This window comes from Bubalus kerabau, chromosome 1, assembly GCF_029407905.1.
Source record: "Bubalus kerabau isolate K-KA32 ecotype Philippines breed swamp buffalo chromosome 1, PCC_UOA_SB_1v2, whole genome shotgun sequence".
Lineage (NCBI taxonomy): Eukaryota > Metazoa > Chordata > Mammalia > Artiodactyla > Bovidae > Bubalus > Bubalus kerabau.
This window is the reverse complement of record NC_073624.1, coordinates 131,199,754-131,213,234: the sequence shown is the minus strand read 5'-3', so window position 1 is coordinate 131,213,234 and position 13,481 is coordinate 131,199,754. Positions and strand designations below refer to the sequence as shown.

The 13,481-nt window shown below is 38.0% G+C and overlaps 1 protein-coding gene and 2 long non-coding RNA genes across 8 annotated transcripts in view; 1 reads left to right on the top strand and 2 right to left on the bottom strand.

Annotated features, from left to right (window-relative positions):
• ARID4B (AT-rich interaction domain 4B) overlaps nucleotides 1–8,498 on the top strand; it is a 137,713-nt gene extending 129,215 nt beyond the window's left edge. For 5 of the 6 annotated variants that reach the window (XM_055588624.1, XM_055588618.1, XM_055588633.1 and 2 more), the window contains 4 exons: nucleotides 85–198; nucleotides 2,663–2,878; nucleotides 3,933–4,079; nucleotides 6,747–8,498. In XM_055588624.1, the coding sequence (XP_055444599.1) occupies nucleotides 85–198; nucleotides 2,663–2,878; nucleotides 3,933–4,079; nucleotides 6,747–6,874 (605 nt within the window). In that variant the 3' untranslated portion in view covers nucleotides 6,875–8,498. Of the gene's footprint in view, nucleotides 1–84; nucleotides 199–854; nucleotides 1,103–2,662; nucleotides 2,879–3,932; nucleotides 4,080–6,746 lie in introns of those variants that run through there. The other variant, XM_055588640.1, reaches the window with a different exon arrangement.
• Nucleotides 3,441–6,739, bottom strand: LOC129657903 (uncharacterized). The gene is made up of 3 exons (XR_008717162.1): nucleotides 6,581–6,739; nucleotides 4,094–4,197; nucleotides 3,441–3,985 (listed from the first exon to the last, which is right to left on the bottom strand). It is a non-coding gene; the product is annotated as an uncharacterized LOC129657903 (long non-coding RNA).
• Nucleotides 8,499–11,279: 2,781 nt separating the features above from the next.
• Nucleotides 11,280–13,477, bottom strand: LOC129657906 (uncharacterized). Its single transcript, XR_008717163.1, has 3 exons — nucleotides 13,346–13,477; nucleotides 11,773–11,910; nucleotides 11,280–11,626 (listed from the first exon to the last, which is right to left on the bottom strand). It is a non-coding gene; the product is annotated as an uncharacterized LOC129657906 (long non-coding RNA).
• Nucleotides 13,478–13,481: the final 4 nt, after the last annotated feature.

The following is a 13,481-nucleotide window of genomic DNA, read 5'->3' as shown; positions in this document are numbered from 1 at the left end:
TTCTAAAATGTGGAATTAATTTATACCTGGGGACAAGCTTGATTTTATTTTGTGTTACTTAATAGTTTTTTCCCCCCATCAAAGCCTGTACAGGTCAGAAAAGAGTGAAAGAAGCTCAGGGAGGAGGAAATTCATCAAAAAAGCAGAAACGAAGCCATAAATCTACAGTGGTAAACAACAAAAAGAAGGGAAAAGGCAGTAAGTGTGAAATCTCTAATTTTTTAAATATGAAGATAATGGTGGATATGTTTTTTTCCCCCTTTAAGAAAAGGGTATTTAGGATATGGGATAGTTAATGTTTTGATTGTTGTCTCTACCCCTGCAAAAATCACACAGAAGTCTCTTTTGACTGTAGGTAGATTCTAGGATTGAGCAATTTGCTGTTATTCAGCAGTGGTATTGATTGCTGATTCAGGTAATCTTTTTAAAAAATAATACCCAGTATAATATAAACACCAACATTTTTGTTAGTTTTATGTGCAAATTCTTTTGCATTATATATATTACATATTATTAAATACTTGAATTACATATTCTTTTTATTACAGTGAAACTGATTGCTTTGTAATCCATTCAGGCAAAATCAGCCTAGAAGAGAACAATCAAGATAGCTTTAGAGCTATAATTCCAATAGCTGCAGCCTACTATCTTTATCTTCGATATCCTGAACTGTGTATTCGAGCAGCTCTAAGAATACGTGGGTTAAATATGTTCTAACTAATGACTTTAGCAATGATTCTTATTTATCAGTCTACAGGAATATATATATTGTATTTCTCCTGAGAGCTGCACGTTTTTTCTCTCTCTCATAGACAAAGTACGAAGCAGAAAATATGTAAAGAATTTTTTTTCAGGTGCCCCACACTGACCTCCTGCTGCTCTTCCAGGAGACTCCTGCCACCTCCACTGCCTGACCTTTGCTATCGGCCGGCTTGCCTGCACTTCAGTGCAGAAAAGGGTTTTGCGGCCAGCTCCCCGCGGTTCTGCTGAGCCCATATGACTTCCAGGCGGTGAATATGGCATCCTTTGGGGCCCCGGGCGGCTGTGTTCAGCGAGGCCATGAAAGCCGAGCTGAGGCAGACCACTGCATCAGAGTGGGGCCAAGCCTTGGGTGGCTGAGCTAGGAGTTGCCAGGGGTTCCAGAGCAGCAGTGGGCGGACTGGGAAGGGATTCTTTCAAGACATGTACCAAAGAGTGGTGTAGTTTCTTTACTCCTGAACACCACAGTGGGGAGGAGTTGTTCTGTGTGTTTGCTATCTGGAATACTTTTCCGTTTTTTAGAGCTGAACTATATTTTTTGGAGGGTAGCTATTGTTAAATTAAGAATTGATAAAAGAAAATGGATAAATTTGATGCCAGATTGATGCCACATATGGAGTAACTGAAAGGATATTCAAGACTGTTTTTTAATTACATTGTGATGTTTTTATTTTTAAGACTTTTAAATGACATTCTCCAAGAGGGCTCATTTTCAACAAGTCAGTTGACATATTCATATAGTTTTGAGCTATAACTGTTGATCATATATTCTAACATCTTAATTATTGGACTTATATCTTGGTAAATCAGAATGAGGAAACAGTTCTCTGAGAATAATTTAGTCATGAATTAACTCGCATAGAATCTACAGTAATGCTTTGTATCCAGAAAGAGGTAATTTATGGAAATAGCAATTCCATCACCTATTCACATGTCAAGATGTTAAAGATTTCCATTCTGGTTCTGAGGCTTTGGGCTTCCCAGGTGACACAGTGATAAAGAATCCATCTACCAATGCAGGAGATAAACAGAGACAGAGGTTCGATTCCTGGGTCAGGAAGATGCCTTGACGTAGGAAATGGCAACCCACACCAGTATTGTTGCCTGGGAAATTCCATGTACAGAGGAGCCTGGCAGGCTACAGTCCATAAAGTCACAAAGGGTCAGACATGACTGAGTACGTGCGCGCGCATGCGCGCGCGCGCGCACACACACACACACACACACTCACACACACGCACACACTTTGTTGAGGTTTTAATCACCAAAGGCAGATTTAACATTATTGCATAGACTTCTGAATTCTTCATAAATTACTGAATATATTTATCAGGGTAAAACCTATGATTTATTTTAGTCAACAGGTTATGATGTAGGAGTTTCTTAAGAAATTATTGTATATATTAAAATTTAGAATTTATTTTCATAGAACTCTTTATTGAATGTAATGATTATGTGTCATTGATTTGGCCAGAGAAGTAGGAAAGTGTCACATGTACACAATTTAAAATGTGAAATTAAGAAGATTTCATATGATTTATTTAAAAAAATGCTGTATTCTACTATCTCTCTCTATATATATTTTAATATAGTAGAGTTAAAAGCTATTTAAATAATTACTGCGTATTTGGTAATCTACCAGATATAATGAAAGATTACTTTGAGTATTTTTTAAAAATACATTATTGGCGATTCAGGTAAGAAGAGTTTTTGTTTTCCTTAACTGCTGTGCTGCTATGTTTATACTTGATGATTTTCCAAGTTTTTAGTCAGGGTCTGTAAAGCAAGTTCTTTACTGTAGTAGTGAATTGAAATGGTTAATTTTTAAATTGTCCACTAAAATCTGTAACAAATTATGATTACTTTTCTGTTTACTAATGCTTTAAAAAAATTTTTTTTTCAGCAAATAGTAGTGATAGTGAAGAACTTTCTGCTGGTGAAAGTGTAACTAAGACTCAGCCCATCAAATCAGTTTCCACTGGGATGAAGGCTCATGGTACCAAATCTCCTGCTAGGACGCAGTCTCCAGGAAAATGCGGAAAGAATGGCGATAAGGATGCTGACCTCAAGGAACCCAGTAATCGATTACCCAAAGTTTACAAATGGAGTTTTCAGATGTGTAAGTGACATATGCTAAGTCAGAGGTGAAGCAATAGAAACTTCTTCCCAGTAATTTTTTTCCCCTTGTTGGTTATCCATTTTAAATACAGCAGTGTGTACATGTCCCCCAAATTCCCTAACTATCCCTTCCCGCCATCCTTCTCCCCCCAGCAACCAGAAGATTGTTCTCTGTCAGTCTTTTTCTGTTTTGTAAGTTCATTTGTCATCATTTTTTAGATTCCACATATAAATGATGTCATGTGATATTTCCCCTTCTCTGTCTGACTTACTCAGTATGTTAAGGCGTTTGAGGCACATATCAACCTTGACTAGGTATTTCTGATATAATGTCAGAAATTTACTATAAAAAATCTAGTGTTGCTCCTGGGAAGTGGATTGTTTAGGGTATACATGGGACAGAATTTACAATGAATTGCTAATTATTGAAGCTGGATGAGTATATGTGACTCTGTTATACTACTCTTTGTACCTTTGTATACCTGAAAAATAGCCATTACAAGTTTTTTTTTTCTTCTTAAAAAGAGAATGCTCCAGAGTTTCTCATGCAAGGAAATGTTCTTAGGAGATTGAAAATTGCTTCAGAGCATTTGAAAATTTTTCTAACAATTTTAAAGTTATGCATACTTATTTAAAAAATCAAAAAAATAACAAAAAAGACAAGAAAAAATTTTGTTCAGAGTTCTAACATTCAAAAATATATGCAATTTAAACATTTTGGTGTCTTTAAGTATTTTTAATGATGTACTGTGGTGATGCTGTACACATATGTGAATTTTTTTGCAGGGGGCGGTGGGGCACAAATGTGGAAATTTTAACCTCCATGTTTATTTAGGTCATAAGATCTTTAATTCTACATATTCATTCAAAAATTACCTTGCATGTATTATTGCTGGGTATTTTTTTAGGCTGGGGAGAAAACAGGCAAACAATATTTATAAGCCTTTTTTTAAAGTTTCTCTGTCTTGACCTCATTCTGCAACCACACTATATATTCTCAAATATATTAAAATTTTGTTCACAAATGCATATTAATGAAAGTTTTAAATTCACAGCGGACCTGGAAAATATGACAAGTGCTGAACGCATCACAATTCTTCAAGAAAAACTGCAAGAAATCAGAAAACATTATCTATCATTAAAATCTGAAGTAGCTTCCATAGATCGGAGGAGAAAGCGTTTAAAGAAGAAAGAAAGAGAAAGTAAGTGTTTTTACCTTACTTTACCTAAACACAAAGGAGTTTTGACTCGACAGTTGGGCTCATGTGAACTGTGTCTGTGATTCTTCAGGCAATAACCGCTCTGGCTTATTTTCTTCATCTATAAAATGGAAAAACTTTATCTAAAACAATTATCTCAAACCATAATATTCAATTTCATGGAGCTTACCATCTGCTTTCCCCCCCAACAACTAGTAATATGTCAGATAGTACAAAGCACCGTGAACAGAGTGGAGCAACGCTAAGGCAGTGATTGGGTGGGTTGTGTTAGATTCAGAGTGGCTGTAGCATTTGCATTGAACCTGAAGGACCAGAGGGAGTGAGAGAGGTTAAAATCTGAGGGAAGGGGGTTGTTTTACTCTGACAAGGCTGCTGAAACAAAGTACAGGCCTACTTCCAAGATGTTGTCGGTTCGTTTCCATACTGTCACAAAAGAGCAAATGTCACAATAACGTGTCATAGGAATTTCTTTGGTTTTCTAGTGCATATGAAAGTTATATTTACACTGTATTGTAGTCTATTAAGTGTGCGATAGCATCATGTTCCAAAGAATAATAAACATACCTCAGTTGAAAATACTTAATTGCTAAAAATGCTAGCCAGCATCTGAGCTTTCATTGTGATCATTTTGCTGGTGAAGGGTTTGCCTCGATGTTGATGGGTGGTGATTGCTGAAGGTTGCCGTGTCTGTGGCAGTTTTTTAACATAAGACTACATCGTAGTACTCTGAAGTTTGCTCTACCAATTGGCTTTTCCTTTCATGAATGATTTCTCTGCAATGTTGTTTGATGGCATATTACCCACAGTAGAACTTCTTTCAGAATTGAAGTCAGTTTTCTCAAACCCTGCTGCTGTTCCATCAGCTTAAGTTTTTGTTTTATTCTAAATCCTTTGTTATTATTTTAGTAATCAAAAAGTTCACTGTCTTTTATAATAATGAGCATGGTTCATGATATCCCAAAGCAATTTTGATAGTAACATCAAAACTCACTGCTCCCACCACCATAACAAATATAATAACAATGAAAAACTTTGAATTATGGTAAGAATTATCAAAATGTGACACATACACAAAGTGAGCAATACTGTTTGGAAACAATGGTGCCACTAGACTTGCTGGATACAAGATTGCCGAAAACCTTCAGTTTGTAAAAAAACAGTATCTTTGAAGCACAGTAAAGCAAAGCATAATAAAATGAAGTAGATGGACCACAGGCCCAATTATCTTGGGAAATGGTTTGACCATGTCTTTGGACAACTAGCTACCTCCAAGTCCAAGAATGGGTCCCTAGGAAGAATATGTGGCCACAAAAAAGTTTGTTATGGTAGTTTTTATAGTAGAAGATAGAAATCGTTAAATTGTATTCTCCAATAATATATTTAAATACTTAAATTTTTATTTATAATGCTCTTAAGTATTCATTTGTTGTTGGTAACAGCAAAAGGCTAGGAATTAAAGTATTTGCGGTTCATAAATATAATGGAAAACTATTCAGCTTTGAAAAGAAAAAGGTAAATCTGTATATGTACTGATAAGGAACATCTCAGATTGTTAAGTGTAAAAACCTAGTTAGACTCTGTACTATGCTTCCACTTGCATTTTTAAAAACGAAGTTACTAGTGTTTTCATTTTAAATATGCATGTCATGTGTCTAGATTCTACAGATAAAATTCCTCTAGAACTGGGGTTGCAAACATTTTCTGTAGAGACATAATAAATATTTTTGGCTTTGTGAACCTTGTAGTCTCTAGAACTACTGGACCCTATCATCGTATGTATGAAATCTGCCATAAGCTAGATCTAAACAAATAGGCATAGTTGTGTTCCAATCAGATTTTCTTAACAAAAATAGGCAGACCAGATTTGGCCCTGGGGCAGTAATTTACCAGTCCCTCTTGTGGCGTTTTAAAGATGGTGGCGCAGTTGTTAACAGTGGGGTAACAGTGGGGAGGAGAATTTGGAAGATGAGGAGGGTCCTGAATCAGAGGAAGATTCATTTTTACCCCTTATTTCCCATCTCTGAATGATTTTTTTTTAACCTTGTGCATGTATTCCATACAAAACAAGTTTTCAACCACTGATTTATAACACTGAGAGAATTTCTTTGAGGAAAATAATAATGTGTCATTTGCTTTGTAAACCAAGTGGAACAAAAGGCAGTAGTTACGATGTGATGTGTAGTAGTAGTTATTTTTCCCAACTTTACAAAGCAGTTAGCCCTCAAATCTCATCACCATTTCATTTCATAAGGAACTCCAGAAGCAGAAAGATATAGGAATTGGAAGGGGATAGATTACAGATTTTCCTATTGAATTCCAAGGTTTTTTTGGCATTGGTTTCATTATTACTGAAAGTCTACCCTTTATTTTATTTCCATATCTCCATGGACAGAGCCCACAGTTTATTTTCCTTTGAACAGTGCAGGAACGTTCCCTGGTCTCTCCTTTGTTGTTACTTCTGTAGTTTGGCAGTGTCTCCTTACCTGAGGCGCGCTAGATTCTCCTTTGTGTACATTATGATATCCTAAAACTTGACTGCTCTCGTGGTAAGCTAAATGATTCTGGAGACTACAGCAGAGTCTCAGTTTAGAGGACTAGTGTGTTGCTTCTTTCTGCAGTTACTAAGCTCTCGGCTTCCCTTCCGCTCAGGTGCTGCCACCTCGTCGTCGTCGTCGTCGCCTTCGTCCAGCTCCATAACGGCTGCTGTCATGCTGGCGCTGGCTGAACCGCCCATGTCCGGCGCGCCTCAGAACGGAGTGTCGGTGGAGTGCAGGTGACGGCGGGGCTGGCCAGGCACTGCGCACTTCCGGCTCTGAGGCCACGCCTTTTTATACTGCACAGCGGCACAAACAAATCAGACAAGCACTATTTTATATTTAAAGTTGTTTCTTGACAAGCTGACTTGGCACTTAAGTGCACTTTTTTTATGAAGAAAAAGTACAATGGACTGCTTTTCCTCAAGCAATAATTGTTTCCAACTTGTCTGGGAATTGTGTGTCTGGTAACTTGAAGGCCTTCCACTGTGGCAAATGGAGGCTTTTCACTGCCTGTAGAGACAATACAGTAAGCGTAGTCATTGGGTGGCCAGAACATGTTAAGAAAACTTACTGTATATCTATTCCCTTGTATTTTGTTAAAGCTGGAACATTTGATATTTTTCCATTTATTTATGAAAAAATATGAACCTATTTTCATTTGTACAAGCTAATTGTTTTTTAAAGCAAGTCACCTTACGGTGGCTTTAATTGTATAAGTCAAGCACATGTAATACATTCAAAACCTGCAGTTAACAGGATGTTAGACATCAATCCTGATAACCAAATATTAAAGATTCTCTTTAAAAAAGACTGAACATGTTTACAGGTTTGAATTAGGCTAAAAGGTCTTGCAGTGGCTTTTCATGCCCCTTCAAATTGGAATGGAACTACTGTACTTTGCCATTTTTCTATAAATCAGTATTTTTTTTTAATTTTGATATAATACATTGTGTGAAAAAAGAAAATGGCTAATAAACTGTATTAAATCTTAAACAATGTATAAAGATTGTACTTAGCCAGTTCAAAGTGTATATTTATTCATAATGAATTATAACAGTTATATTTTTGTGTTTTCTTGTAAATGTTTCTTTTTCCTTAAATACAGATAATTCATTTGTATTGCTTATTTTATTATAAGCTACAACAAGAGGACTTCAGGAACAAGTAAACTTTATTAGTATGGTTCAAGGCTGTTGCTATGAACTGTCTCAAAAGGATGGTTGTTATTTTAAGTATAAATAGCTAATTGGGGTGGTAGGCCTATAAAAATTAAATGCCTTGTATAAAATCCAAAATGAACGCAAAATTGTTTTCACTTGTGTTGACTTTATGTTGTATGATTCCAATCTCTGTTCTGTTTGGCACTTGTATTTAATTCTACACCTTTGTAAGACATTTGTATATTGCGGATGTGTTCATTCAAGCTATTTAATACCTGGCACTGTTAATACACAGTACTTTACTGTACAGACTGTTTTACTGTTTTAATTGTAGTTCTGTGTACTTTTTTTGGATGGAGCTGGCATGTTTTATTTGTTTTCTGGCAATACGACATGTGAGAATTTCGAAGCGTTTTGTTGTAGATGCTAACGTGTCAGAATCCTTTACATTCAACTTTTCTAAGAAAAGCATTTTCAGTCTTGTAGTGTGTGCTTACAGTAACTAATTTTGTTGAAAATGGTTTCAAGTTATTCAAATTTGTACAGGACTGTAAAGATTTGTTGACAGCAAAACCTTGAAGAAAAGCTTATAGAATAAAAGCTATAAAGTATATATTAGGATCTGCAAACAATGAAGAATTATGTAATATATTGTACAAATGTAAGCAAAGGCTCTGAAATAAAATGCCATAGTTTGTGAATCCTTGATTTTGTTTCTAAAAGGTTAAGTAATTTTAGTTCATTGCTGTATGATGACTGACCGAAACATACGTTTCCAGCATATATGATCAGAAAGGATTAATTATTTTTTTTAAAAAAAGGGAATATTCTGCCTGCAGGAATTGAAAGTCCATTAACCAGATTTATGTACAGGAGTTATTAGGCATTCTTATATCTTTGCATACACTGTTCAGCTTGAGTCTGAACATGAATCCTTATGACTTGGAGGTTTGTCTAAAGAAGAAAAATCAAAAAAGCTTTTTCTTTTAACACTTGAAACCATTACTAGCAGCTTTTTTTTCCTTGTCTTTTAATGTAATTAGACCTTTGTGACTCCCTTAAGCTTTTAGTGTACTCGACCCCATTAGTACACCTTGGAATCATCTGGGTACAATAGTCAATACCCAGGGTCCACCCTCAAAAAGTCATATTTAATTGGTCTGGGATGATACCTGGATATTGATTTTCTTTCTTTTTTTTTTTTTTTTAAGGTGGTGGACAGTGACTTTAATATGCATCTAGGTTGAGAACCACTGTATTGCTCCAAACCTTTAAAATCAGTAATTAGGGTTTTTTGCCCCATTTAATGACCTTTCCACTAAGAGAAGATCCTTTCTTTAAAACAAAAACTTTTTTTAAGGCCCCAAAAGCCCAAATGTTTATTTTTTGACTCACTTTTGTGATGACCGTTTTCACAGAAGTTTAACATTTAAGGCATGAGTTTTTAAATCTATAGGACAGTGCTTCTCAAAAATGAGATTCTGGAATACCAGTCCCTGGTATTTCCTTGGAAATGCTCTGGGAATTTATTATCAAAAATATTTTGGAAATGTTTGTATATAGCACACTCCCTTCTTAGAGCTTCAGTGTGTGTGTGCTTAATCACTCAGTCATATCCACCTCTTTTAGACCCCGTGGACTGTAGCCCTCCAGGCTCCTCTGTCCATGGGATTCTCCAGGCAAGAAAACTGAAGTGTGTTGCCATTTCCTCTTCCAGGGGATCTTCCCAGCCCAAGGATGGAACCCGGGTCTCTTGGGTCTCCTGCATTAGCAGGTAGATTCTTTACTATTGTGCCACCTGGGAAGCCTCTTAGAGCTATAATAGCATATTTTAAACTTTAGGAAAGTTTTTTCTTTAACCTACTGTTTTTAGTTTTACCTGATCATGAAACCGTTTTTCAAGGAACTCCCAATATCATCTACCTGGTGTGTTACAGAAAGAGTGCTCTAAAGGACAATGATGATCAGCTTTGGAGTTGAGGTTTTATACTGTTGAGTTTTTCTGCCCTCTTGCTTGCCTATTTCTTCCCAGTTTCTCCAGAGAGTTTGAAAATTTCATGGCATTTCTGGAATTTGACTTTTTTTCCCCTGATCACCTAAACTACATTTTACCAAACTAGTTTACAATCACAGATAAAATTAAGATGATACCTTTTTTTAGTGTTCTCCAAAACCTTTTTTTCCTTCTGAAATAACCTGAGGGTGAGATCTTGTAAATTTTAATAACCTGGGGAGATTGGAGACAGTGGAGTAGATTTCATGAAACCCCTAATGTTTTTTACAAAATGTATTTTTTTTTTAATGAAAAGAGCCCTTATAAGTTTAAGAAACTATGCAAAGGCATTGGTGATCTCTAAATGGTTAAAAAAACAGTTCTTAATAGCAGTGTGGATCATTTTTTAACTGTCTCCAACCAATGTCTCTTGCATACTTAACCATTTTCCTTCCAAAGTGTGGGCTGCCTTTCATTCTTTGTTGAAATTCAAAAGGCCATTTCTCCACCTTTTGTCTAAACTTAAGCTACTATTTAGGGAATTTTATCTAACATCGTATGATGGGTTTTGTATGTATAAAAGAGGTAAATCTCCCAGAGGAATAGTTTCATGATTTAATTGTGGAAGTCATATATATTTGTTGCTTAGTCCCTAAGTCATGTCCGACCCTGAGACCCCATGGACTGTAGCCCGCCATGGGATTTCCCAGGCAAGGATACTGGATCAGTTTGCCATTTCTTTCTCCAGGGAATCTTCCCGATGCAGGGATTGAACCTGTGTCTCCAGCTTGGCAGGTGGATTCTTTACCATTGGCCACCTGGGAAGCATCTCTCTCTCTCTCTCTCTCTCTCTCTCTCTCTCTCTCTATATATATATATATATATATATATATATATATATTATATATATATATATAATATATATAATTATAAAATTAAGGAAAAGGAGTATGTCAAGGCTGTATATTGTCACCCTGCTTATGTAACTTCTATGCAGAGTACATCATGAGAAACGCTGGGCTGGAAGAAGCACAAGCTAGAATCAAGATTGCTGGGAGAAATATCAATAACCTCAGATATGCAGATGACACCATCCTTATGGCAGAAAGTGAAGAGGAACTCAAAAGCCTCTTGATGAAAGTGAAAGGAGGTGAAAAAGTTGGCTTAAAGCTCAACATTCAGAAAACGAAGATCATGGCATCTGGTCCCATCACTCCATGGGAAATAGATGGGGAAACAGTGGAAACAGTGTCAGACTTTATTTTTGGGGGCTCCAAAATCACTGCAGATGGTGACTGCAGCTGTGAAATTAAAAGATGCTTAGTCCTTGGAAGAAAAGTTAGGACCAACCTAGATAGTACACTGAAAAGCAGAGACGTTACTTTGCCAACAAAGGTCCGTCTAGTCAAGGCTATGGTTTTTCCAGTGGTCATGTATAGATGTGAGAGTTAGACTGTGAAGAAAGCTGAGCACTGAAGAATTGATGGCTTTGAACTGTGGTCTTGGAGAAGACTCTCGAGAGTCCCTTGGACTGCAAGGAGATCGAACCAGTCCATTCTAGAGGAGATCAGCCCTGGGTGTTCTTTGGAAGGAATGATGCTAAAGCTGAAACTCCAGTACTTTGGCCCACCTCATGTGAAGAGTTAACTCATTGGAAAAGACTCTGATGCTGGGAGGGATTGGGGGCAGGTGGAGAAGGGGATGACAGAGATGAGATGGCTGGATGGCATCACTGACTCGATGGACGTGAGTTTGAGTGAACTCCGGGAGATGGTGATGGACAGGGAGGCCTGGTGTGCTGCAATTCATGGGGTCTTGAAGAGTCGGATATGAACTGAACTGAAAATTAAGCACTAAATTACATGGTTGAGGAAAACGTGCATAAGAGCTTTAATGAGGGCAGTGTATGAGCATGCAAGAAACGTGATGATCGGTGTGATGGTAACATAGAGGAGATGCAAATCTTAATTTAGCATTTAACATACTCATCTGGAAGTGGAATGCAGTAGGCTGGTGTGAAGAGGAAGTGTCAGGAAGGCCAGATTCAATGAGGTTACGGTGCTCCAGATAGGAAGTGAGTCTTGGAATCTTAGAGTGAGGAAGAAATCTGATTGGAAGACGTTCTGAAAGAAAAGTGAACAGAATATCTTCATTGGATGGTATAGAATAGATGGAGATGCTTGAGTGGCAGATATGGACAGTTTTTCTCTTTGTGAGATACCACAAGGTCACAATTATGGGAAGTCAAACTGAGGGACTCAAAGCAAAATTAGGGCCAAGCAAATAATGGTTTACCATCATGTTATCTGATGTGGACTATAAAAAAGGTCACATACATTCCCAGTGACTTGTTAAGCAGCTCTCCAAAAATAGCAAGTCTGTTCCCAAAGATTCAAGGTCACTTGCTTTCACCACCCAAACTACTGAGTCAATGACTAATGATAATCTAATATTTATCTTTTATTACTTCAAAGTCCGTTTACCACATACTCACTAGGTATGGTGAGTGGGGATACAGAATACAGGATGAATAAGAGACCAATTTGTATCTAGAGACACTTTCATCTCTATTGTAAATGGCAGGGAATTTTACCAAGTGAGTTGGGCCTTGAAGGATGGGTACAGTTTTGCTGGTGACAATGAGGGGTAAAGCGGAGGATAATAGTGGAGGAAGGCATAACAAAAATAAGGAATGACAGGTTATGAAATAACTAGGTGATGGGAAAAAGCAGGCTTTGGAGGTGGGGGCTTCCCAGGTGGCGCTAGTGGTAAAAGAACTCGCTTGCCTATACAGCTGACTTAAAGACGTGTGTTCGACCCCTGGGTAGGGAAGATCCCTTGGAGGAGGGCATGGCAACTCCTGGCAATATTGTGGCCTGGAGAATCCCATGGACAGAGAAGCCTGGCGGGTTACAGTCCATAGGATGGCAGAGTCGGACACGACTGAAGCGACTTATCACGCACGCTGAGTAGGTTGAGAAAATCGCATTAGCTTTGAGAGCCAATGCAGTGTGCTTGGTCGCGCAGTTGTGTCCGACTCTGCGAGTCCAAAGAGTCGGACACGACCAAGCGACTGAACTGAACTGCGACCCCAAGGAATGAAATCCGCCAGGTTCCTCTGTCCATGGGGATTCTTCAGGCTTTGAGAGCCAAGGTTCTCCGTTTTCTGGTGTAATAGCTGTGTGTGTGCTCTGCTTAGTCGCTCAGTCCTGTCCGACTCTTGAGACCCCATGGTCTGTAGCCCGCCAGGCTCCCTCTGTCCATGGCAAGAGTACTGGAGTGGGTAGCCACGCCCTCCTCCAGGGGATCTTCTGAACCCAGGGATCGAACCGAGGTCTCCAGCGTTGCAGGCAGATTCTTTACCGTCTGAGCCACAAGGGAAGCCCAGGTTAGAGCTGTGGTCTACCACAATTTCTTCTCAATTTTACTTTGAAATCATGTCAGATTTCAGAAAAGTTGCAAGAGCAGCACTAAGGAGCCCCATGTATCCTTCACACCGATTCATCATTTGTTAATACAGTGTGACCTACATCTTTGTAACCTCATTTCCCGACACACCTCCTCTGTCTTCGACAACGCAGAGATTCTCGTACGTGTTTTACCTCTGCTTGGATTCATAGCCCACTCACAGCGGCTGATTCTTATTCCTACTTCAGACCTGACCTGCTCACGGAAGAAGACTCGGTCTCAGCCA